This window comes from Marmota marmota, unplaced genomic scaffold (genome assembly GCF_001458135.2).
Source record: "Marmota marmota marmota unplaced genomic scaffold, marMar, whole genome shotgun sequence".
Lineage (NCBI taxonomy): Eukaryota > Metazoa > Chordata > Mammalia > Rodentia > Sciuridae > Marmota > Marmota marmota.
Genome location: NW_025999853.1, coordinates 36,167,335 through 36,193,650, shown reverse-complemented (window position 1 = coordinate 36,193,650; position 26,316 = coordinate 36,167,335). Strand labels below are relative to the sequence as shown.

The 26,316-nt window shown below is 37.5% G+C and overlaps 1 protein-coding gene and 1 pseudogene across 4 annotated transcripts in view; both read left to right on the top strand.

Moving 5' to 3' along the window:
• Lgr5 (leucine rich repeat containing G protein-coupled receptor 5) overlaps positions 1-26,316 on the top strand; it is a 124,801-nt gene that overhangs the window by 71,282 nt on the left and 27,203 nt on the right. For all 4 annotated transcript variants that reach the window (XM_048805076.1, XM_048805068.1, XM_015483008.2 and 1 more), the window contains exons 4-5: positions 10,496-10,567; positions 25,982-26,197. In XM_048805076.1, coding sequence (XP_048661033.1) covers positions 10,496-10,567; positions 25,982-26,197 — 288 coding nt within the window. The remainder of the gene's footprint in view (positions 1-10,495; positions 10,568-25,981; positions 26,198-26,316) is intronic.
• On the top strand, positions 27-3,876 carry LOC125617408 (annotated as a pseudogene).

The window sequence follows — 26,316 nt, the reverse complement described above, 5'->3', positions numbered from 1 at the left end:
AAGTAAACCAAGTATTATAGGATGTATTTCTGATTATAGTGTCAAATGGCTGCTGATTAACTTGTAAAGATTGACTCCCTCTAATAGGCTACCAGGATGCTTGAGAGAATTCATTTAAAGTCAACTCTTCCTTCACTGGTGCCATAGAACTATACTACACTTGGCTAAATTTGTGTATGAAAAATAAAATTTGTATCTCTCTTTCTAACTTTAATATCTCAAATTGTTTGCTGCTAAGTAAGTACCTTACCAAGTCAAGCTTTTAAATGAATATTTATCTTTCCCTCTGTTTTATAAAGTTGGGAATGTGACTCATATGATCTTGATCACTGAATAAATTGCTATGATGCTGACATAAGATCGAAGCTTCAAACCAATTTGAAGGTTGTTTCCTTATGATGCTCTGAATAAGAACCCACTAAAAACTATCAAGTTTGTGTTCTACTTGTGAGTGGATATGTGAAATCCTAGTGCATAGCAAATGTAGGCATTGTTTAACTAAGAAATCTTAATTCATTGAGAATTATAAATGTAGTTTTCTTATTAATGTCCAACTTCCCAATTGGTTTCCTAAGGGAAAAAAATCATATTTTTGAATACTTTTTTCTTCTAGTACCTATTCCTTACATTTCTTTCATTTTTTTCTGTGTAGCAACACCTACATAGAAAAAATCAATAGTGCAAATTGAAAGTCATTCTAGGAAAAATTTCATCTCAGGAAAAAAATCCTGATTTTATTTTTTCTTTCTTTGAGATTAAAGTTTTTGCCTCTTAAAAAGCATTATGTCTGCTTACTGAAAATTGCATTTTGGTTGCCTGAAGTATGAAGGTTTACAAAAGTACTTTAATTCAATTTAATATTTTGTTAAAAATTAAATTCAATAGTAGAACTATTAGTTGGCCTGCTTAAGTGATGTGGTTTGCTTTCCTTTCTCAGTTTAGGTCATATTTGCTTTTAAGAAGAAATATTTTTAAGTTGTCATATTGCCAAACGTTAATGCTAATCCATCTCATAATATGATTCTGAATTGTAGCATTAGGACCAATGTGCTTATATCTCCAGGAACCCAGCAAAATATTTGAAACCATTCAAAATACATCTTGAAAACCAAGTTTGGATAAGACAACTAAAGTGATTTTTTAACAAAATTTATAGTGTGTGTATGAGCTAGTTTATGTGTATGTGTGAGTATATCTCCAGCCATCATAATTATATTGGAAATATGAATATATTATGTGAATGCATATGATTATGTAAACTATTTTAATTACATAGAAATATCACTTAAAATTCTTCTCAAGTTTGAATTACTCAGATTTTTTCCATCACAACATTATAAAAATTTTCTAGTTATGCCATCATAGATTTCTAATTGTACCATATCTTTATTGACTATTTCCCACAATATACAAAAGGTATGTGATTATGGAGACATGACTTGTCTTGGTCACTAGTATACTCCCAGCTTCTACAGCAGTACCTGATTCATAGCAGACCCTCAATAAATTTTTGTGAAATGAGTGATTCATACCCATGATACAAAGAGAACAAGAAAGTTCCAGACTTGTCAATATTCTCTTAATTTTGTATGATGCTGATCCAATACTATGTGTTTATTAATGTAATAGCTATTGTACATGAAAACAAAAAGGTGTTTTCATATCTGAAACAGGCATCCACCTGCAAACAGGCTTTGTTTACCCAGAGTGCTTATGCACACACTTTTTGCTCCCTATGGTGCATTTTCTTGAACACCTCAGAGAACATTGGCTTAGTCTGATTGAGAAATAAAAACCACAGATACTATGGTTTGGATATGGTTTGAGTTTGTCCTCTAAACATTCATGTGCTGGATGCTGGATCCTTGTGTGGTGGTGTTAAGGTAGGAGAACCTTTAAAAGGTGGGGGCCTAAAAAAAAAAAAAAAAGGTGGGGCCTGGTGAATTACTTCATTAGGAGTGCCATTCTCAGAAGGATTGATGTAGTTCTCACCAGGACCCTATTTAGTTCCCAGGATAGCCATTTAAAAACAAAAACAAAAAAGGCAAGCCCCACCTCCCTGAAGCTCTCTTGCTTCCTGTCTCACCATGTGATTGCTCTGGCACCTACTCCTGCCATTATGATGCCATCCTTCCCTAGGCCCTCAGCAGAGGCTGAAGAGATACCACCAATCTTGAACCTTATGGAGAAAAGACATAGGTGAAATTTGGGAGAAATCCAGAATGGCTACTCTGATCTTTGTTGATAAGGAAAATGGAGAACCATGTGCCTGAGGATGGGCTGAAGCAGGGACCTGGACCTATCAAAACCTTAGTTGGGAGATCTCAGGGTTCAACATCACATGGTGGCAAGATGCTTGATGCTCCACCAGCCTTACCTAAAACTGCCAGAAAGGCTGTGGGAACTGTCAACAGAGCTACAGAAAAGAGAGTAAAGACCAATGGACCCCTCAAACAAAACCAATGTTCTCTTTCAAAAAGATGACCAAGAAGACTGTTAAAGCAAAGAGCTCTTGTCCTGCCTCCAATGACACCTATCCAGAACTAGAAAACTTTCTTTCCCTTCAATCTTTTAGAGTTTGAGAATTTTGACACTGGAAGAGCACCAGACTGCACACCTCCCCTTGGGTGGAGTGCCTATAACGATCCTTGACTGGGAGAACACTTGAAAAACTATTGCAGCTGGGTCCCCTTCACCTATGAAGAAACCACCACGAACACAGCACTGTGGCAGTCCCCTTCAAGCATTCTGTCAACCCTTGAAGTGGAATTGCCATCTGTTTGCTATAACATGAATTCCCACCCACGTCCAGTGCAGGCAATGGAAATGGAGTTCCCTTCAGTGGAATGGTTTGGCTGAGAAATAAAAGCTAAGAGAAATAATACAGAGAAAAAAACCACCGAACACAGAAAGTAGTTTCAAAAGTGGGGACAAGACGGGCAAGCTGGCAAGCTGATCAGACAGATCAAGCTTCTGGACAAAATGGAGCCTGTGCCAGCTTTATTGGGAAACATCAAAGAGATTCTATAGAATGTTCTTTTCCAAAAAAGGTTAAAGCTGGGCTGTTCAGTTACCAATGGGTTTCGCCCATCTCCAGAGCTACTATGAGGAACCTTCCTAGCAGAGCAGAGGGAAAGGTCACGTGCATTGGGCAATCTATTGCCATGGGAGAGCCACAGAAAGTTCCCAATGTCAGGCCTCCCTCCCTGGCTTCCATGCCCAAAGAAGATCCTCGTGTATTTCACAGATGGCATCCTACGATGAATATTTAAATTTCTTAGAGCTTTCTAGTTTGTGTATGTTAGTTTTAATAAAGCATTTGTTTAACAGGAAAAATAATTAAAAAGAAAAGATCTAAATAAATCTCTGTTCTTTATAAATTTCCCAGCTTTGAATATTTATAAAGCAACAACAACAACAAAAAAAAAGGTTCTCTCACAAGCCAACCAGTTAAATGTGCCTTTTCACCAGAAAAAAAAAAAAAAGGAAGGAAGAAAGAAGTATGGTATGAAGATCCTCCTTTTATCCACTTCTAATTAATCAAGTTTCCTGTCCTCTATACAGTCAGGGGGTCAGCAAAGGCTGGTAGTGGGATACTCAAAGTAGCATTAAACAAATTATTACTGGAAACACAAAGATCAATAAATATGGTTGATGCCCTTGAAGAGCTTGCAGTCTAGAGACAGATTGTAGGATCAAGCTAGTGGGACCAAGACAAACAGATCACCTCTGATTCTTGGAGAAAGTGTATCTAAAGATGTGTGCAAAACTGGACACAGTGGCACACGCCTGTAATCCCAGCAGCATGGTAGACTGAAACAGGATTTTGAGTTCAAAGTTAGCCTTAGCAACAGTGAGTTACTAAGCAACTCAGTGAGACCCTGTCTCTAAATAAAATAGGCCTGGGGATGTGGTTCAGTAGTTGAGTGCCCCTGAGTTCAATTCCCAGTATAAAAAAAAAAATGGGTGCAAGCCCCAGGGAACTTTGTGGTTCATTTAATCCAGGCCAGTGGTTCAGACTTGACTTCCTGGGAGAGAAGGTTTTCCAGAGAGTTCACCCAGGAGCTGAATTTTGTAACATGACCTTGGAATGAGCCTCCCAAATAAAGTGACCAACTAAGGGGACAATACGCTCAGAGACAGAGGCACAGAGTCAAGACATGGCATGGGGAGTAGCTCCAATACAGTTAGTACTCCAGCATTCAGGAGGAGATAAATGATGGAAAGCATTTGGAGAAAGCTTGGAAAGATAGAAAGAATTCTTGTTGCAGGAATCCCACACGTCCTGTATAAATGGATAAGCCAAGGAAAAGATGTAAGAAAGGAAATGGCATTTTCAGACTTTACAATTTAGCTAGACCATTATCCATGTCAAGGGGAACAAGATCTTTTCTTTACATTGCCCCTTAGTGACTAACATTCAATGAGTGAGCTCAAACTGTTAAATATCTTGAAACTATTGTGGCATATAGAGCAATGGTTCTTAAATATGGTGATTGTGGCAGTTACCACATGTTTAGGAAATCTGTGGGGGCATCTTTGGTTTATGATTGACATGTAGTAAACTATACTGCAATATATCACATAACCCAATGTAGAGAGAATTCTCCCACATCCTATTTGATTTCTGACTGCCCCAACACACCAAATATAAATCAATAATACTTGAATTCATGATTATACTGAAAGATTTTATAAGAAGTTCTGCATAAACCTAATAATTTGTACAGGAAATTTAAATGTAATAAATATATTCTCTCAAAATCATTGAATAACTGTGTTGTTACCTCTTGACTATTCCTGTATTGTAGGACTTCTAATCACATATTCAGTTTAAAATAGTGTTGGTACAATAGAATTACCTCAAAAGCCACAAAACAAATCAGAAATATAAGTAAATGTGAAACTCCTTTGAAATAATTATTAAATTAGCTGAGAAGCAAGACACAGGGATCACATCTCATTGGATTTAATTAAGCAAGTTGCTTTGTCAATATTTCATATTACTTTTAAGATATCAGGGGTACAACCACATGAAATTTATGTTGTGACAATGATATAATTATTTATTTAATTGGTGGTGACCTGTTGCTTTTGTTTTGGGCGGGGGTCGGGGTGGGGAGGGGTTGTTAACTGGGGATTGAACTCAGGGGCACTCAAACACTGAGCCACATCCTCAGCCCTATTTTGTATTTTATTTAGAGACAGGGTCTCACTGAGTTGCTTAGCATCTCATTTTTGCTAAGGCTGTCTTTGAACTAGAATTCCTCCTGCCTCAGCCTCCCAAGCCACTGAGATTAAAGGTGTGAGCCACCGCACATGGCAACCTGTTGCTTTTTAAATATTACTCTTTCACTACTTACCCGGTCTACCACCCAGCTTCTATGAAGGCAGTTTTGTGACTGTTTATTTTTCCAGATCAACCTCGATTTCCCATTTCAGATAGAGGAATGTGCTCTCCCTGTCCTTTTGAAGTACTGGCAAATGAATGCTTGCCTCAGCATGTTATCAACTCTCCGACAGGATAAATGTTCTCTGTGGTATTTCAACACTGTCTTGTCCTAAAAGGAAAGTATTTTGACAATACTCTTTTCTATAAGAAACACTCATTTGTGAGACTATCCTTCCCTGTTTGTGTCACTTATTCATGTTCTGTACTCCAACCTGTGTAATTTGCCTTGTCATGTTCTCTTTATTTCAATAAAGGTTATTTTCTTCTTTCCCTTATAATATGTGAGAATGGTCGTTATTATATATCTTAAGTAGTTTTTATTCTGGTTTCCATTTAGATGTCCACTACATATTCCTTTTCTTGCACAGAATGGCTTCTGATCATGTTATTTTGCTCACACCGACCTTATTCATTAAAAGTAGAAGCAAGCATCTGACTCGTTCATAAAATTGTCTTCTAGGATAGTCACATGCGAGCATCATGTGTACAGTGATACATAAGTCATTACACTACAAATTATTTTTCTGTATTTCTCTTTTGTAATGCAGTTAGGGTAGTGCATTATATTGATTTTTTGAAATTATGTGCATATATAGGCTATATTTTATGAATTTCACATACATATAAAATGTTTTTTTTATGAAAAGGAACATTAGATCCTATAGGGTTAAGAAACAATGCTGGAGATAAAATACTAAACGAAATAGATCTGTCCCTATCCTCATGGAAGCTCTCTCAAATGTTTTATAAAGTTCCAAAGTCACTGGTAGGAGACAGAAATAAATTATATCATAGCATGAGGAGAAAGATAATATGAAAGTAATATTTATTTGGGGCCCTGACCTGAGTAAGAGTGTATGGTAAAATAATAAAAAGGTAATAGTCATCCAGTCTATTAAGATGGAGAATAAAGATAGCAAAAGCATCGTTGGCTAGAAGTATTTTATATATAAAATCTTATCACTGTGACATTTAAAAGATCAATAATTTTTAAGACTATTATCCCTGTTAATATTGGCCTAATAAAAATTAGCCATTGGTTCTGTATTGCAAAATACATCATACAATGGAATTCTGAAGCAGGTTATCCTCAAAAAAGGTTTATTTTTGGTATAAGCCATTCAATCAAGGAATGGCTCACCCTGCTGCCACTCAGCACCAAAACCAAGGCCACATAGAAGTGATGGATAAAAGTAACTATAGGAAAGAGTTCGTTCAATCCCATGTAGACCCAGAATAGAGCTTTGATGGTTACTTGATATCTACACAAAGGACAATTAAGCAGAGGGAATACCTAAGAATCAGGCCACTGATTGTCACTAACTCTATGCAACAGGCTGTTTACTCTTCCTCTGCTTCACGGTACCAGTTGTTTTTTCTGTTGACAAAAATTAAAAATAAAAAATATATAGTTATAGATGCATGAGGAAGCTGTATAAAATTTTGAATATTTTAAAGATCCTCAGGAAAGAAATTAAGAAATTATGAAGTCATCCTTTGTCTCTAGAAAAAAGTGTTTCATCTTCTTTTCCTACCCATATGTGAATGATAAAAATAAAATTATAGCCTACACCATTTTCAGGACATGCTACATTATGCTTCTATCCCACATATTCAGTAAAGGGTATTTGCAAAAGAAATCAGCTACCATGTAAATGCTTTTTGTTTTAATTGCACTCTGTAGTGCTATAAACTCTTTAATTGTTTTCTCTCCCACTGAAATATCTTAAACAAAAACATAATTTTCTAATTAACTCACTGGAGACTTATAAGGATATAATAAAGATAACTTGCTCTTGTTTTGTCATTTGAAAGTAATTAAACAGAAGTTCTTTATTTAGGGAAAGATCAGGGCTTCGTTGATTTTTTTAAAGTTGTATTTTTGGTGTTTTACTGGGAGCTGTAGTTGAAAAAATAATCACTAGAAGATAGCTTGGGGTAACTTTTAAAGTTATCATTACTAATCCTCATTTAAGTCCCATTTTCTGAAGGCAAATATATAAAGCAACCAAGAAAGTTTACAACTATTCAATTAAGCAAACCTGTCTTATCCTCTACTCCAGTTTTCTAGATATTTTAGAAAAGCCACATTTTAAAAGTTTCACTGTTTTGTTAACAAAGCATAAAAGGACAATTCAATGCATACTTTATATCAGTAATATAATACCTACAAAGTACAGACATCAATTAAACCTATCATATGTAATATATCATTTAAATCGATCATGAAACTAATGAGTAACTTAGAAAATGTTTTTGTAAAATGAAAATTATATAATGAGTTGAAAGTTCTTGTGAAAGTGCAAAATAACATAGAAATCTAAACTTTTGGCATTCAGTTAAATTATGCAAAATATGGAGTTACAATTCTCCTAATTCCCTAACTACAGAAGTATGATCTCTCCCTAAATTTCGGCTTTATTCTTAATGAACCAATATATTTGAAACTATTGATTTAGGAAATTTTAGCTGAATCCAAGTTTAACATAACGAAATGAGTTTAGTAGAACATAAATAACAATTGTGTTCCTTAGAAAACAGAATCTCAGGCATAGTAAGAAAAGCATAAATTTTATGATCTCCTATGTTTCCTGTCTTATGAGTACATGAGCAAATATTTGTATATATGAAAGTTTTATAAGTAGTTTTATAAATTCTTTCATATTTTAATCCTCAAACACCTTTTCGATTAGAAGATATCATTCACATTATACAGACTAAGGTCAGAGGGGTTAAATGGATTTAATAGCCCAAGACTCAAAACATAGGGCATATCTCCAAGCCCAGTATAGCCTCAAGTTCAGGTGAAGTATTCTATTAGAAATAGCATAGCACAGGTGGTTATCAGTGTGGTGTCCTGCTCAGCAGTACCAGAAATTTCCAAGGAGAAAAGTTAGGTTAGTGGGGCTTGGGGATTCCCCCCTCCTTTTGCTAAGGGCAGAAAGATGACTGGCTCAAAAAGAAAGCATTACTGCCCGACACTTGGGTACCCTTTCAAAACCTTGACTCCTCCATATTGAGTCCTTTGATGCATGGGAGCTTGTTAGAATTTCAAATTCTCTGACCCCTATCTAGACCACCTAACCAGGAATTGTGGGAGTGGGGCCCAGCAATCTGTTTTAACAAGACTTCTAGTGAGTGAACCCTAGGGTTTGAGAGCCACTATAATAGTTTTATTTTTGTCTGACCTGATTAAATTGTCACATCCAGTAAAATCCCACTACGTCATTCATTTTAAGGAAAGGTTTATTAAAGTATATAAAAAATTGCCAGCCTTTATTGAATGCTTATCATGCAGCAGATATTGTTCTATGTACTATCGTTCCTTGAATCTTCACAGTAAACATGTTAGGTGGGTCTCTCCCCCGGTCACTGAGGCATGGAGAGATTGGATGATTTCCCTGAGGTGATGGGGCTGATGGTAAGAAAGAGAAAGTAAGGTGGAACCCGTGCACTTAACCATTCTATACACCATAGGCCTGAGATTGTGCATCCAGCAAGTACTCCTCAAGAGAATGCAGTGGGAAATACATCAAGCTTTGGAGTTAGACATACCTGGGGTTGACTCCCAGTCAGTCATTTCATGAAAATAAACTTTCAATTGTATAGGTGAGAGACCAGGCAAATTGTTTTTGAAATCCAAATATAAGTTTCTGACCTAATAAGTTGAAATATTTCTTTAAAGTTTCTGCTTTCCCAAAATAGTCTTCTGCCTCAGGCTTACATGGACCATGAAATGTTGAAGAAAAAAAAAAAATGTGCTGCAAGATTATTATGTTATAAACATTTATGAAAAAGGTAGCAAAATACAAGGAATCTAATGGGATTTTTTCCATGCTATTTTCCCACTAGCAATGATGTATTTTTATTTCATTGTTGCCAGGTGTTTCCATATGGTAGTCTCCATGTTCTGGAAAAAAAAAAATCTGTTCAACTTTGGAAAGCAAAGGCACAAATACTTCACAAAAAGAATTCAGTTTATACCAAAATGTGGCCATGCACAAGAAGGAAGATGTTCTTTAAGTAGTCTCCTACTCTTGTTTGCATTTTCTTTTGTCTATGCAACCCCCATAGTGATCTTTTAAAAACACAAATCAGGGGCTGGGGCTGGAGCTCATCGGTAGCGCACTTGCCTGGCATGTGTGAGGCACTGGGTTCAATTCTCAGCACTGCATATAAATAAATAAAATAAAGATCTATCAACAATTTAAAAAGTGTTTAAAAAAAATTTTTAAAAGAAAAAACAAATCAGATCACATCACTTCCCTAATTAAACCCTCCAACCAGGTCTCTTAAAATAAAATCTTATCATGCATGGCCTGAAGGTCCTCCATGAGATGGTGTCAGTTTCTTTCTCCCACCCTCATGCCTTCACTCATCCCTCCTCAGTCAGGATTGATCCTTTGCTAGTCCCTTAAAGTGAAGCAAGCTCTGGCCTCAGGACCTCTGCAGGGTGCTTCCCTCTTGCTCAGTAACTCTCTCCAGATGTTCACGTGATGTGCTCCCGACTCCACTCTGGTCTCTACTTATATATTCTCTCTTCAGAAATACCTTTCTTAAACTATCTTTCAAATAAAAATCTTACCCCATTACCATCTATCCTAAATCCATGTTTTACTTTCTATTTAAAGAACTTCCTCTTATCTCACGTTATATATTCATTTGTGTAATTTTATTTATTTTTATTTATTTATTTTGGCCCTGGGGATTGAACCCAGGTCCTATTAGCCACTGAGCCACATCCTAAGTCCTTTTTATATTTTTAAACTCACTCATTTGCCCAGGCTGACCCCGAACTTGTCATCTTCCTACCTCAACCTCTCCTGTTGCTGGGATTGCAGGTGTGCACCACCACGCCCAGTTCATTTGTTTACTTTTAATTATCCACACTCCCCATGGGAATTTAAGCTCCCAAAGAGTGTAGAATTTGTCTGATGTGCTGCTGTTTTTCTGACACCTGAAACAATGCACAGCACTCTTATGGTCAATTATGTTAATTATTAACTTTCTTTAATATTTTTTCTTTATTTGTTTTATATACAGTATGCTGCAGAACAATCAGCTAAGACAGGTGCCCACGGAAGCTCTGCAGAATTTGCGAAGCCTCCAATCCCTGTACGTATAACTGCAATTGCAAAATGTTCAAGATTGGTTTGGGAAGGAGCATTGACATCTTCAGTTGACAATTTTACTTTGTTCCCTAGTTAATGGTCAGATCTAAGAAAATTGTGAGTGAGAGTCCATCAGAGCAACAATTGTTCACATGCTCACTAAACACTAAGATCTATGGGTGTATCCTAAAGTTCCTCTACTGCCAAAGCATCCCCATAACTTCCCACAGACATACAAACATGTTCACAAAGAATCCCACGATACATACCTTCACACACCACATGAACACACAGACATACAAATATGCTCTGTAGCAGCGTTGGTGTCCCCAACTCTGAATCCACACTTTTTGCCTCAGGACTTTCCCTCCCACCCCCACCCCCACATGCCAAGTTCAAACCACTGAATAAATAAAATTAAGTTATTCACAAAAGGAATATTCTTGCCAGGGAGACATTTTGGAACCTGGGTTGTGATCAGTTGTTTCAGTGATTACTTGGCAAGTCTATGCCACAACTATTTTGTCAGAAAATCTTCCTCTCATCAGAATGTGTAATTGTTTACAATATATTGCATGATTTCTGATATACACATGTGTAATGTATGCTCTGATTTTACTTATACTGGAGGTCCTCATTTGTCAAACAAAATACTGCTGTCTGCTCTTGAATGCTGTGTGAGATAAATGCATTAAAAAGAGGTAAATGAATATTGCAAACTGTAGTTTAAAGTTTTTATAAAGAATTCCTTAATTAAACCCTACATATAGTTTGCTTAATGCCTTTTACTGAGGTGACACAAGAGAAGGGGACATGTGAGATTTGGAGATAATACTTTCATCCTTTGATCTTTTTTTTTAATGAAAGAAAATCTGTGCTTGAGATCATTTTAAGCTTTTTAATCCAGTCAAACAAAGTGACTTCCTAGGTTTTCAGCAGCCTATAGATAAACAGGTCCACAAGGGCCCCTTTGTGGCACGGGATGGTACTGTTGCGTTTTCAGGAGCCCCTTAGTGACAGGACAGTATCACTTCTCTTTTGTTGCACGGGGTTTTACCTAAAGGAAAGGAGAAGCAAAACAGTCTCCAGTTGGGTTATCTGTGTAAGGGCTCTGGGATCTCGTGGCTAAACTGAAGTGCAGATAATGGCAGTAGCCAATAGGAGCTTGAAACAGCTGCGAGGCAGACAGTAGATAGAAGGATAAGAGTTTGTAACCAAAAGCCCCTATCAGCTGAAAGAAGATCACAAATAAAAGTGAACTCTTTGAGAAAGAGAAAACCATGAATCTTTTGTTCACTTGAACTGGGTGGTGCCTCTCTGATAAAGGTGTTCAGATTTAGTTTCTTGCAGTCCAGATATTGACTATTCACCAGGTGTCTCTTGCTTTGGGTTTCTGGTTCACCCAAAGAATTATATCCTGGAACCTTCTAAATAAATATAAATATGTGCGCTCTATGAAAGATCAAGGGCTGATTTTCTAGAATGACACTTTGCACATTTAAACTGAAGGATCTAGACAGACACTCAGCCCCCAGTTACTGCTGGGTGGCCTCACTGGGTTGTGTCATGTTCTTCAGGATCCCCTTGCCCAGAGTACAAACAGTGCAAGGCAGGAGGTGTTGGCAAGATAAGGTGATGTGCCATTTTTTCTTACTGATATTTTTTGTGATGCTTTCATACAAGCATTAAGATTTGTCAAAAAGCATTCTACAGATGGGTGCACTGGTGCACGCCTATAATCCTATCAGCTTGGGAGGCTGAGGCAGGAGGATCACGAGTTCAAAGCAACTTAGTGAGGCACTAAGAGACTTAGTGAGACCCTTTTTCTAAATAAAATATTAAAAAGGGCTGGGGAAATGGCTGAGTGGTTAAGCAGCCCNCTCTAGTTTCTATGTGGAATAAAAAAAAAAAAAAAAAAAAAAAAAAAAAAAAACCTACACTTTGGTTTAACTGCCAGCCCTGCAGATCATATTGTACCAGCTGGAGGTGAGCCCTGTGTCCTGGGCACACACCAAGCCAGTTTGGAGGTTTGAGCCAGCCCCTCTAAAGTCATTCTGTTATCCCAGGTTTAAATTATAATTCTCCTGCTTCCTTAAAGCAGTTCCAACATAATGAAATATAAAATTATTGTTTTTTAGCTTAATGATCATTACAAACAGGCATCCCTTGACCATTCTTCATTCATGTCCTGGCTATACTTTAGCCTCTGTGCTAATCCAGAAGCCTCCATTAAGTGAATCTTCTCTTCTTGGACTAGAGCCCACCAGTAGATTACCACTTTGCCTTTTTATTAACAGGGCTCCTCTTTTTTTCCACTTTCATGAATTCATTCTTTTTCCCCTACTTTATTTATTTATCTTTTTTTAGTATTATACATTTGCACCCTCACAAGCACTCCACACTCAACAGGGCCTAGGTGCTCATCACCCTTATTATGCATGGCTAGCCTTGTAATTTCTCCAGTGATGATTCTCAATGTCAGCTTCAAATAATCATCTAGAGAGTTCAAAAGCCTAGGCCACAACCTATAACAATTAAAATCAGAATTTCTGAGAATAGACCCAAAAATCAGCCATTTTTCTTTTTTTTATTATGTTTTTGTAAAACAAACATTGAACCACTGAGCCATATCCCCAGGCTTTTTTATATATTTTATTTTGAGACAGACCTTACCAAGTTAATCAGGGCCTCACCAAGTTACTGAAGCTGGCTTTGAACTCACGACCCTCCTGCCTTAGCCTCCCAAACCACTGGGATTATAGGCATGTGCCACTGAAGCCAGCTTCTTTTTTTTTTTCTTTCTTTTCTTTTGTGCAGTACTAGAATTGAACCCAGGGGCACGCCACCACTGAGATACATCCCTAACCTCTTTTATTCTTATTTTGAGACAGAGTCTTGCCAAGCTGCTGAGGCTGGCTTTCAACTTTTGATCCTCCTTCTTCAATCTCCCCAGTAACTGGGATTATAGGCATGCACCAGCATCAATGTTTTCTGTTGTTGATACTGAGGATTTAAACCAGGGGCGCTCAACCACTAAGCCACATCCCCAGCTCTTTTAAAATTATTATTATTTTTAGTTGTTGATGGACCTTTATGTAATTTATTTATTTATATGTGGTGCTGAGGATTGAACCCAGTGCCTCATGCAGGCTAGGAAAATGCTCTACCACTGAGCCACAACCCCTAGCTCCCACAGCCCTTTTTTATACTTTGTTTAAAGACAGGGTTGAGTTGCTTAGCGCCTTGCTAAATTGCTGAAGCTAGATTTGAACTCGAGATCCTCCTGCCTCAGCCTCCCAAGCCACTGGGATTACAGGCAGGCGTCACCACACCCAGCAGCATCTTTCTAACTGACTTAATTATATAGTTATGAGTTTCTTAAAGTGAAGATTAGGAAATAAGATGTCCTGAAGCATTTTCTCCAATCATCTGCAAGCAAATCTTCTGACTTCTTTTCAAATCTGAAATAATAACAAAATTCATACTTCACATTGCAATATGAGCTAATAATAGAATATAAAAATCAGGCATTGCCTTGTTTATGTTTATTGTAAACAGCTCACATTTGCCTATTAATTAAACTGAACAACATAGGACAGATAAAGAGGCCACATGGTCTATTCTTCCTGCTGTTTAAATGTGGTTCATGGACCAGCTCAATCTTAGCAAGAATCTTCATTTGAACAAAATCTTAGATGATTTTTATGCAAAATTCATTTGAGAAATTAAAATTTCTACTGTTCTACTACACTAAGTGGACTACAAACCAAAAATGATTGAGAATTACTGAAGTAGATCATTTGTATTCTTTGCTCCACCCATATAGACTTGGTGTCATTGAATGAAGTTTAAGAAACCTAATATATTGTAATTGGTAACAATGCTGTAAGTGTACTCAAGTTTCAAGGGATGTAATTTTCCATTTATTTCACATAAACAAAAAATTTTTGTTCATAATGAAAACATAGGTACATTGGCATTTAACTCTCTCCTGATGCTTACAAATTGATCTACTAAAAAATCAGGACACAGGCCCGTGTGCCAGAGCCCAGCAGCCCAGCAGCCCAGATCCTACCCCTGTACAATGTGTACATTTGGCTTCTGATATGGCCATGACTGCCCAGACACTGACTAGATTTTTTGTAATGTAATCAAATATAACCTAATTTCCTTTCTGTTTTTTTGGAAGGGAATAGGAAATGTAATCAGAATTTACAGTGAGTTGTGTTTCACCAAGAAACTTTTGGCATTGTAGACATTTGTGAACTAGGGTCAGATTACAGTGATTTAATGGGGACTCAAAACTTAACCCTCCAGTACCCTCTTACCTTTGTTTTCATAGTTAAAAAAATAGATCTGTGAAAAATCATTGCCTGATTTGTGATGATCATCAATGCATTTCAAGCATCTCACAGTCATTTGTGAAGTTCAAGATGACCAAAGAGAATTACACGTGCATGTTTGTCCAATTAACCAAAGTATTGTTTAAGACCTTGGTTTTCATTCCAAGTCTGCACTAGCAAAGCTAATTGCAGAATATGCACAATCACAGGGATACTGGGTTGGTAAATAGAAAGTGAGGGAGAATTAAACATATCTTTATTAGTGTCTCTATTTTCCAATTAGCTAATAGTCACCTTCAGAATACAAGATTATATTTTAAATTGCCTGAAGCATGATCTACCCATGACTTTTTTTTTTTTTTTTTAGTTACCAGGGATTGAACCCAGGAATGCTTTACTACTGAGGCATTTCCCTGGCCCTTTTTATTTTTTTATTTTGAAACAGGGTGTTGCTAAAAAGCTTTGAACTTGAAACCCTCCTGCCCTATCCTCCCAAGTCACTGGGATTACAGGTGTGCACCACCACACCTAACTACCTGCATCTTATAGTATCATCTTCAAGGCGACAGAGTCTACCCTTGCACCCTGTGAAATGTCAGGAAGTGGTGGGGCTCACAGTATTGAGCAGAAAGTAAGGCAAGCCTAGAACAGCAGCAGTTTTTGTTTTCTTCTATTACTATCAGGACCCTATTGAGTGTCAAGCCCAGGGTATAGCAGAAATAACAGAGGACAAGTGTAAGCAAAGAATGGTGAGATAACCAACAGGCTTAAAAAAATCAAAGTGGCTAAAAAATAAAAATAAAAAAACAGTGATTTTACTATTGGTGACATTCCTTCCACTATAAGTCTCCAGAAAGAGAGGTCACAAGCCTAAACAACACAAATATACTGTGCTACTAGTTTGTTTTGTTTACACACACACACACACACACACACACACAAATGCCAGTATATTAAGTATAGCATGTTGGGAGGGAGATATACTCAGAAGTTCTAGAGTCTATGAAGTTTGGTTGCTGCACTAAGAATTCATTTTCCAGAATCATACACAAATCAGCACCCCATGAATTCCCTGCCCCCTCAATTTAGACATAAGGGACATATTATTTTCAAAGGGAAAGACCTTTCTACACAATGTTTACAAGAAGAGAAGCTAAAATCGAAGCATGTTCTGCAAGTAATGTATGGAGAAAAAATTGAATAGTTTATGTAAGAGGCCATGCAAGCAATATTCTTCCATGAGATTATCTGCCAGAGCCATGATAAGTTGCCTTCGTGGCTATCCTGCCTGACAGATAAATAAAGAGAATGTGGGAGTTGTGAAATAAGAAGTAAAATAAAAATATTTTTAACCTCCTAAGGTAAAATGAAGGTTAACCTTGGAAAGCAGATTGGACTCATTGGGTGCTAAAGGGATGAGAGTTGGGGAAGGCATATTGTGAGTGGGGCTGTGTTTGGGGATAGATGGGGGTCTGTGATGAATTGTGGGAAGACACCAGGCGAGCAGTAGAAAATGGGAATATTGTAGAGATGGAACCAGAATGTGGAACTGATTAAATGCCCAAAGTCATGAAGCAGCCAACATTTTATAAGCACTTTTACATCCCACTTCATCCTCAGCAGGCTCGCAAGGTCAGTACTGACACTATCCCTTTCCTGGTGATGGGGAAGCAAAAAAGCCAAGAGGGTGGCTGATCTTCCCAAGGTCAAGAGTTCAGCTACAAAGAAGCTTCAGACAAGAACTCTGGTCTGTCAGACCCCAAAATCTGCCCAATTCACCACCACATTTTTCTTAACATCTTGAATCACCTGCGAGAAAGAATGGGCACTAAACACAGGGAGGGAAAGCTTGACAGGAACACAAGTATAGACACGTGTTGTGAAGATTCACAAAAAAGATAGTTGTAATGCTGCAAAATGGAAATAAATAAACCGAAATTGGAAAGGGAACAGTATCAAAATGTGGACCAGTCTTTTAGGTGTTTCTCTATGCAGTTGGTTGTCTATCCCTATGAGGTAGAAATCATCTCTATTTTCCTGATGAGAAAACTGTAGGTGAGAAAGGAAAAGGTGTCTTGCCACCATTACAAAGTAAGTGTTGATTAGACAAAGACAAAGAGAATAGTCCCAACCAAAGGAATTAGTATGCAACCACTCATGGGGGTGGGGTGCTATTAACATTAAGGACCAGGGAACAAATCCATCAAGAATCAAGAGGCTCAAGGTGAAGAAAAGTGCCAGAAGAAACTTGGAAGGCAGGTGAGGACCAGGCCCTGTGAGACCCATTGGGAACAGAACATGATGTCAAGGATTTCAGCCTATATTATAGGGTGGACATCCACTGGAAGGCGTTCAGCAGGGTCTGTCCTGTTGAAGCATCTAGTTGAGAAAAGAGAAAGTTGTCAGAATGGAGGCAGTGGTGATGGAGAAAAGGAGATGGATTTGAAAAATATTTAGAATGTGAAATTACCAATGTTTGTTAATGAATTTGCTCTGAAGAATAAAGTAGAAGGATGTGTCGAAGATGATTCCTAAGTTTTGGGTTTATTCAACTATGTGCTTAATGTAGCCAATCCCTGGGATAAGAAACACTGGTAGAGGACAGTACGGAGATAGGAAGGTAGAAGAGGAAGATAATCAGTTTGGACTTCAAACCTTGTGTTTGAAGAAGAACAACTAAATGGAGATGGCACAAAATTTGAAATCCAGATCTGCACCTTAAAAAAGCAGAAAAGTTGAAACTTTGGTTAAGTCCCCTAACCATGCATTTCTCTTAATATTTCATCATGATTTATTTGTCTATGATAGAGACACAGACCGTACCTGCTGAGTTTTTTGCTAGATCCCCAGCACCAGGTAGAGTTCCCAGGACAAAGACAGCCCTTAAGAAGTACGGCTTGAACTGAAGACCCAAACTCTAAGTGGTGTTCTTAGGTGGTACTGAGGATCCGCTTATCTCCCCAGCTTTTACTGCATTTAACCTACATTTACTCTCTCCCTGGCTCCAGACTCTAACTGTGTGCCCTGGCTTTTCCCACATGCCTTTCTGGGACTAAGAGTTGAACCCAGTGATTCCTGAAGGGATTTTAGAGTTCATGTATCTACCAGAATTCATTTTCCTATTGTGTCAGCTGAGGACTCCCTGCTTTAAGAGTAGGATACAGGAAAAATTCTATGATATTATGTCTCAAAAGGTTGATAGGATTTGGACAGGCAGGGGGATGTTTATGAATACAGAGTCCAGAATTACTGTGGGAAAGAACTAAAAATGAGAATTGAGTGGACCAAGAAATAAGAGAAAAGTCTGGCAGGTTTAGGTGGATAGAGAGGCTTCAAAAACAGAATGGGAAGTTTGGGTTTGAAAGGAATGATAGTATGGAAGTATAGATTCCTAGCAGAGAAATGACATGGAGTGCAATTTAACAGAGATTAACCTGGCAGCAGTCTACAGGATTAATGGAAAAGATAAGAGATCAAAGCCAAAAAGTCTAGCTCAGAGGCTGTTGCAGTAATGCAGGTGTGAAGAGATAAGAGACTTAACTAGACAGTCCAAGTGGAGAGTCTCAGAGATGAAGATGAATGGAGAGGGCTGGTGAATGATTGGCTGGAAGGCAATAGAAGATTCAAAAACTGACCCTCAATTTCAAACCCTAGTGGTACTTGGGAGACTAATGGTGCCCCTGACAAAAAAAGAGGATCTTTGTTTTCTGCAGAGAAAAACAAAACGCAAGAAGTCACTGCTCACAATACTTTGGCTATAGATCATCTCCTTGTTGAAAAAAAAAATTCACAACAGTGGTGACCACTAAGAAACTGAGCAATTTAATATGATTTGACTTAAAAATATATTCTTTGGAGCTGGAGATGTCACTCAGTGGTGGAGCACATTTCCAGTATGTGTGAGACCCTGAGGTTAATCCCCAGCACCACAAAAATAAAAAATGTATAAATATATATGGAGGGGTGGATAGATAGATAGATAGATAGATAGATAGATAGATAGATAGATAGATGGATAGATAAAGTCTTGCACTCCTTGGTAATTCAGAGAGACAGGGGTTTGATTCTCTTAGACACTTTTCATTCAGCTCCTAGTCAAGACAACTTACTAACTAGTCATTAAATTATTGCACTTTAATAACCTGAAGACTTTCTTTCCCTAAACTGGAAAGGTGGAAAATAGGTCTAAAGCAATGCTTCCTGGAGGACACATTAGGTTTCACATGGTGAAAATCAAGACTGAGGTGGAAATATCCCCTCTAAGCAATCATGGTCTTTACATGATTCCATTTGCTAAATTATCTTCCTAGGATACAGGAAGTTTCCCATATATGGCAAATTCACTAAAAGGTGAAAGTCCATGTTGGGGTCACTCCATAAATATTTAAAAATGGTAATCACCACAACAAAAGTAATGCTGATATTATTGTGAAGAATTCATTTAAATCAATTTTAATTCAATCTGTAAGGGTTCATATAGATGAACTTCTATCCTGATGATCTTGTGGTAGGATTTAGGTCTAATGACGCACTGATTCCAGTGCAATACAACTTCAAAACAGCGAAATTTCATCATAGTTTATGCACTTTGTTAAATTGTATTATATATAGATTTGGAACTACATGTTTTTCGTGTTATTTAAAAAGTAAAATAATAATTGGGAATGCTTTCATTTTTCAAAACATAAATGAACTAAATCTCTGTGGTCCCCCAGCTATGTATGACTTTTTTCAAGGATGGTAAGATGATCTTACAAAATGTAAAATGCATATACTATATGAGAGAGCTTTAAAACTTACAAAGGACCAATTCCAGGGCTTGGAAGACTGAGACAGGAGTATTTCAAGTTCAAAGCCAGCCTCAACAATTTAGGGTGGTCCTAAGCAACTTAGTGAGATCCTATCTCAAAATAAAAACTAAAAAGGACTAAGGATGTAGCTCAGTGGTAAATTGCCCCTGAATTCAATCCCCAATGCCCCCAAAGAAAGCAAAACAAAACAAAAAACTTACAAAGGAAAAATCCTCAACTAAATATAAAAGTGCAGGGTCAGTCATGAAAATGCCATGCTCTCTAATTCTGTTTGCTACATAGAATCCCCATAGTCTGTGTAATGCAGCTGCAACATTCTTCACACTTTTGGCTTTTTTCTTTCCTCCCAGTCATCCATGTTAATAATTGACATTATTACAGTCATCTCAGCAGAGAATTAGCCAAGATCAATGGCTTATCTTTTGTCTAACGCTTTCTTCTTTGTGGTTAATGGCTCATCAAAGACATTCTCAAACAAAGATACAAGTTTATGTGATACATGGGCAAGGTGTCATATACAAGATAAATAAAGGACCATTTTCTGGAACAATAGCAAGAATGATCTCATAGTCTTTAATCCCTACAAAAAAAATGCCATTTATAAATCAAAAGTTTCCTTTAGAAGTATGCAGCAGATAAGCATACTCTTTCTTTTAAAAGAGGAAATTTTCACAGTTAACCCCTTATGTATAAATCTTAAGAACAAAGACTTTAAACAGAAAAAAATGAGCTTTTTTTTTGCCATTGCCTACACATAAAAGATTAAATTTTTGCCATCGTCTTCCAGCTCTTTGCCACATAAAACACATTGATATTCCAGAATGCCATGCACAAAACTAAAATTCACTGTTTTATTTTTATTGCACATAATACTGAGTAGTATTCATCCCTGCTCTTGCATAGTCGTCATCTTCCCAGTTGCCCAGGCCAGAACGTAAGTCACAGAGCTTTTTTTTTCTCCCTCTCTGGTCACACCTGGTGAGTCACCAAGTTCTATCAAGTCAACTTATTCAACATCCCTCAAATTAGGCCCTTCCTCTCCATTCCCACATTACTTCCAGGCATTCATCTTTCTCACCTTGATCACTGCAATTACCTTGATCATTTGTTCCTCTATTAGTCCCTCCTGCCCATTGCTATCTATCATGATGAGCTTTCCACACAGCTATTCTTAGGGTGTCTGGTCAGGAGTCAGTATGATACCCCCACTCCAGAGAAACATCTTAGGCAGACCCTGAAGATTTCTTGGATAGGGTGGGACATTTTTCATAGGCTGGTAGCCCAGAAGCCTTCTGGGATTGACATTATCCAGACTCCAAGCACTTAACTTTGGAGTTCTTAAAGCCTGCTAAGGTAAACTGGATTGTCTGGGCCAGGTCCCAGAGGTGAGGAAAAGCAACCCAAGTCCCATGAGAGACTGTGCCCTTGGCCAAGCAGCCAGAGCAGCAAAATCCTTTTAGCAGAGAACTGGTTATTTCAACATAAGCCCAAAGGTAATAACAAAGCCATTTCTCACCAGTGGTAGCCCTCTAAGTAACTTTACAAAGACTCATCAGAATTCTGTTCTTGCACCAGATGATGTCATGTTTCTCTCCCACTATTTTAGTCTTTGGGGTCTCCATTGTCCCTATGCTGGCCTACACAGAATATGAGCATGTCTTTTTCTCTGTGATGGAGTCTTGCTATAACAGTCAACAAAACATGCAGTGTAGCTGCTGAACATGCATATTAAGGGATATTTGATGAGGAGAGAAGCAACAGTTCTACTAGTTCACATGACAAAATGAAAAAATGACAATCTCCGATAAAGAATATGAAATTGCAAAAAATTGAACTACAAGAATAAAAAAAAAAAAACTTTTTTAGAGTGGGAAAAAAGTGGTACCACCCCCAAAATCTGAAGATTTTTCCTTAAATTATAAAGTCCATCACTTGTAGAATGCTTTGTTTTAAAAAATGTCCATGTATGTTTTCTCATTTAATTCTCACAGTAATTCTGTGACACAATGTGATTCTGCTTTATAGATATGAAAATTGACCCAGAGACATTGATCAATATGTCCCCAAATCTCATAAGAATGAGTAGCAGAGTCTTGACTTAAATGTGTCTTAATTCTTCTAATTCCATAATTCTTAATTCTTCTAAGTCTAGTTTACCATATGCCCATTACAGAGGTGGTTGTAAATGACATAGGAAGTAGCCTAAATTTTGTTTTATGATTTCACTGTGGTTCCTTAAGCAATATAAATGGGGTGCCATTTCCCATATAGTGATCACTTTTCACATTGTCTTTCAAGATAATAATTAAGAAGTTTTATTTGTCTGAATTGAAGGTGAAGCCTCTCACACTGTTTTTTCAATGTTTTACTTTGCTCTGACTAATGGGAGTGTGGGTTTTGTGCTGCCTGTCACATTTTGATGAATGCATAAATGTTAAGATCATTGCTAGGAACTTTCTCTGAGAACATACCATCTCTCACATGTTGCCACTTCTCCTTTGACTTAAGAATATAGATGTTATAGTCAGTAACATATCAGAACCACAACATTTTGCCCTATTGTGTAATGGGAATGTGTGTGTATATGTTAGACGGGTATACAACGTGACAATAATACGGGTACACAACATGACAATAACATTAAAGGCTGAAAAAAAAAGAGTCATTTATTATACCTAATTGCAGACACCTCTTGACCAGTTCTGTTATGAGAAATGAAACAGCCTGCTTTTCTCAGACCTGAAATTCACTGACAATCTAGCACTTACTTTAGTCAACATTTGTCTGAATAAAAATTGACTTTACTTCTTTTTTTCCTATGGTCAAAGACAAAAAACACAATTTTACCCAGCTTCAGATAATAATAACTTAAAATAATTAAGTTGTATAAGTCTTTTATATAAGTCCTATTGTATTGTCTCCTTTAATCAGAAAGAAACACTGTAAGAAAGAGAGAAGTTATCCCCATTTTATAGATGCTAAAGCTGTGGTCTATTGACTTATTCATGGTCCCAGCTACTATAATGACTTGATCCTGGGACTTCCATGCCCAAATCTCTGCACTAATTCACAGATATTAAGCTGCCTGCACACACACACACACACACACACACACACACGCACACTCCTTTTGACTTGCACAAAATAGAAATAATAATGAAGCATTTAAAAAGTGGAAGTATAATGTCACTCTGTTGCTTCTGATGGATAATAAGTATATAATTGAGCCATATTTTATATGTGTGTGTTTTCTTGTACTGTATAATGATGCTTATCTTAAACTTCACTGCTTAAATATTGCATTTTCCAAGCATATGAATAGAAAATGTTCAGCTGCCTGAAAAAGACCAGACTGACACAATATAAGCCTTTTGTTTACTCACTGAATAGGCACAACTTGTGCCCTGCCAGCTGCTTTGCCCACAGTCTTAACCTTGTTCCGTAAGAACCACCTGTACAATAGCTGGATAATTAATTCCATACTCCATTTCAGACTTGGGATATTCTGTTAAGATTAATTGAGACATAGAAGAAGAGACTAGAATGGTGGCTACCAAGGGTCTACAGGGCTGAGAGGGAGAACGGGGAGATGTTGCTTCAAAAGTAGCAAGTCTCACGTAGCATGAATAAGTTCTGGCAATCATTGTAGAGTATGGTAATTATAATTAATAGTACTGCATTGTGTACTTGAAAATTGCTAACAGATTAGACCCTAAATATTCCCACCACAAAAAAAAATGGTAAATATGGGAGGGATATTAATTAGTTTGATTTAATCATTTTACAATGTAAACATATAGCAAAACATAACATTGTACATAAGTATATACATTTTTATTTGTCAATTATACCATTATAAAACTAGGAGGGGATGGGCTGGGGTTGTGGCTTAGTGGCAGTGCACTTGCCTCGCACGTTTGGGAAACTGGGATCGATCCTCAGCACCACATAAAAATAAATAAATAAAATAAAGGTATTGTGTCCATCTACGACTAAAAGCATATTTAAAAAAAAACTGGGAGGGGAAAATGACATCAAATAATGGCTTTTAATGTCAACAGTGTACAACACCCTAAATTAGGTTGGAACCATGGAGGCCAGGTGGCCATAGGTTCTGAAACACTTCATTTTTAAGTACTATCTATTGAGAGCTTCTTAAATGAAGAAACTGTGTAGTGGAAATGCTGCATTCAGGATGCCTGAAAGTCTGTGCTATGGACTATTAGGTCTGGGGTCTTAGTATTTGGAGTGTTAGGACTCTGAACAATTGCTCTGACTTATTTTATTTCCAACAGCCAATTTGTATGAGATAATAGTGTGGAGGTCAGATTCCATCCTTTTTTCTGAGGAAGACAAAGTGATTCATAAAAGATAGCTGTCCAGAGAAATACACTTATTAGCATAGGGAACTAATACTAGGACCACTTCACATCAGTAGCCATTTAAAATATCTACAAGACAAGCCTCTGACTCGATGCCTTTTCTATTAATATACCCTAACATCTACACTGAACTGTGAGATTGGTCATTTTCAAGGCTTTTAGGAGCCACTTATGGTTTCAATGTACAATCAACAGGCAATAATCAGACAATATTGTCAACTGAAACTCAGAGGCTCAGACTGTACTATAAAGTCCCTAGTCTTTAGTCCCTGCAGTAGTTAAGGAGAGTTTGCATATGTGCTTTTCCTCTAGTCAAAAGCAATCACCTCCTCCTTCCCTAACTTGAACATGGGCTGAGCAAGTTGTGGCTGGAGAAACAAAGAGAGATGGTGTTGAGTTTTCCTAAAAATTTCCAGTTTCATTTGTCAACAGAACCATGAGATGTTGGGAAGCTTTTTGCTGTCTATGATGATGGTTAGTCTGTTGGAAACTTAAGTGTCTGTGGGTGACAACACCCAACTCTTGAAATTCGTTCCAAGTGCCCTTATCTCATTTATAACCAAAACTTGGCCCAGGGCCTTTAAGGTGTCACTTTTTTCCATTCAGTTGGTAGACATAAGAACCAGAGAGGACAATTCAAATGACATTATGTGACCAAAAGTGAGGAAGCCATTTTCCAGAGAGATCAGTTCACTACCACAGAGAATTCTATTTCTAAACTGTTTAAATTTGGTTTGCAGGAGATTATTTTGTGATCCTGGTGTGCTTCCTGCATCTGTTTAGTCTTAAATGCTTCCGAAAACATTTTTCAAAATCCTCTCGTGATTTTCTGATCCTTCCTAATACATGGACTGCTTAAAATGCAACTCTTCCTATTTTTTTTTCTTTAATCCTAGCTTTGAAAATGCAAACGTGTGATTCTTAAAAACAGATTGAAAAGAAAAATGAGCGAGGGTCATTGGAAGCATAGCTGAGTGATGCTGATTCTATTGTTCATGTGTCTCAAAGAAAATTTCAAACTACATGAGTGTTGTCAATTCTATGAGAAAAGTGAGGGCATTTTAATTACAGCCACAATTTATATTGGATCAGGGTAAAATAAATGTATTGCACTCCCTCTGCTGGCTCTGAAGTTCTAACAGCTCATTATCCAGACCTATTTTTAGATGTAGTTCCCCACTTTAAAAAAAAAAAAAAAAGAAAAGAAAATACTGGAGTGTGGAAAAAGGAAACAAGAGCTGGAAAACTGTCAATTTTATTATTAGTTTATAATGTCAGAGAAACCAACATCACCCAAGACAAATGATTAGGATGAGCAGAAAAGCCAGGAGTTTTTAGGCTCTTCAACATAGCACTAAGAGAAAGGGAAGGGCCGCCTCTCCTTATCCAGGCCTAAAGGCCTTTAAAAATTACTGAATTCTGTCAAATACTGAAATAATATTTTCTCAAGCTTAAAAAACAAACTAGTAGATTCATATGTTGAATATGTTCAAAATGGCCCAGGAATATACAGGCATTCATTTGGCTTGGGGTGGAAGAGAGAAGGGAATGTGACTGTCTGTCACCTATAGTCAGAGGGGAAAGCTGAAGATCATCATACTGAAACTGTATACCTTGGGGAGGCCACGTTACCCACAAGCCTGGAAGAAATACCGTGGAGTTTTAGAGCCAGGAGGCCTAAGAAACACTGGTTCCTAAGAAACACTGGTTCTTGAGCTAAAGGGAGAATCCATCAGTTGAGGAAAATGGTACAGATGTCAGGGACCCTGAGTATCTCAGCTGTTTCACTCTAGTTGATGGGTACATGCAGGGATTTCGTGCAAAGTCCAGCTTCTGCGTGGTGTTTGCTCTCTTTTCCATTCTCATTCACTCTCTTCCACAGGCGTCTAGATGCCAACCACATCAGCTACGTGCCACCCAGCTGTTTCAGTGGCCTGCATTCCCTGAGGCACCTGTGGCTAGATGACAATGCCCTGACAGAAATCCCTGTCCAGGCTTTCAGAAGTTTATCAGCATTGCAAGCCATGACCTTGGCCCTGAACAAAATACACCACATACCAGACTATGCCTTTGGAAACCTCTCCAGCTTGGTAGTTCTGTAAGTTTTATTGATTTTGCTCTCTCTTCTAATAGTTTCTAAATTCACTCTAGACCTTGGCCTTAAAATGCTGGTCCTTCAAAACTTGAATGGACACATTTTATGGGAGGACAACTCCC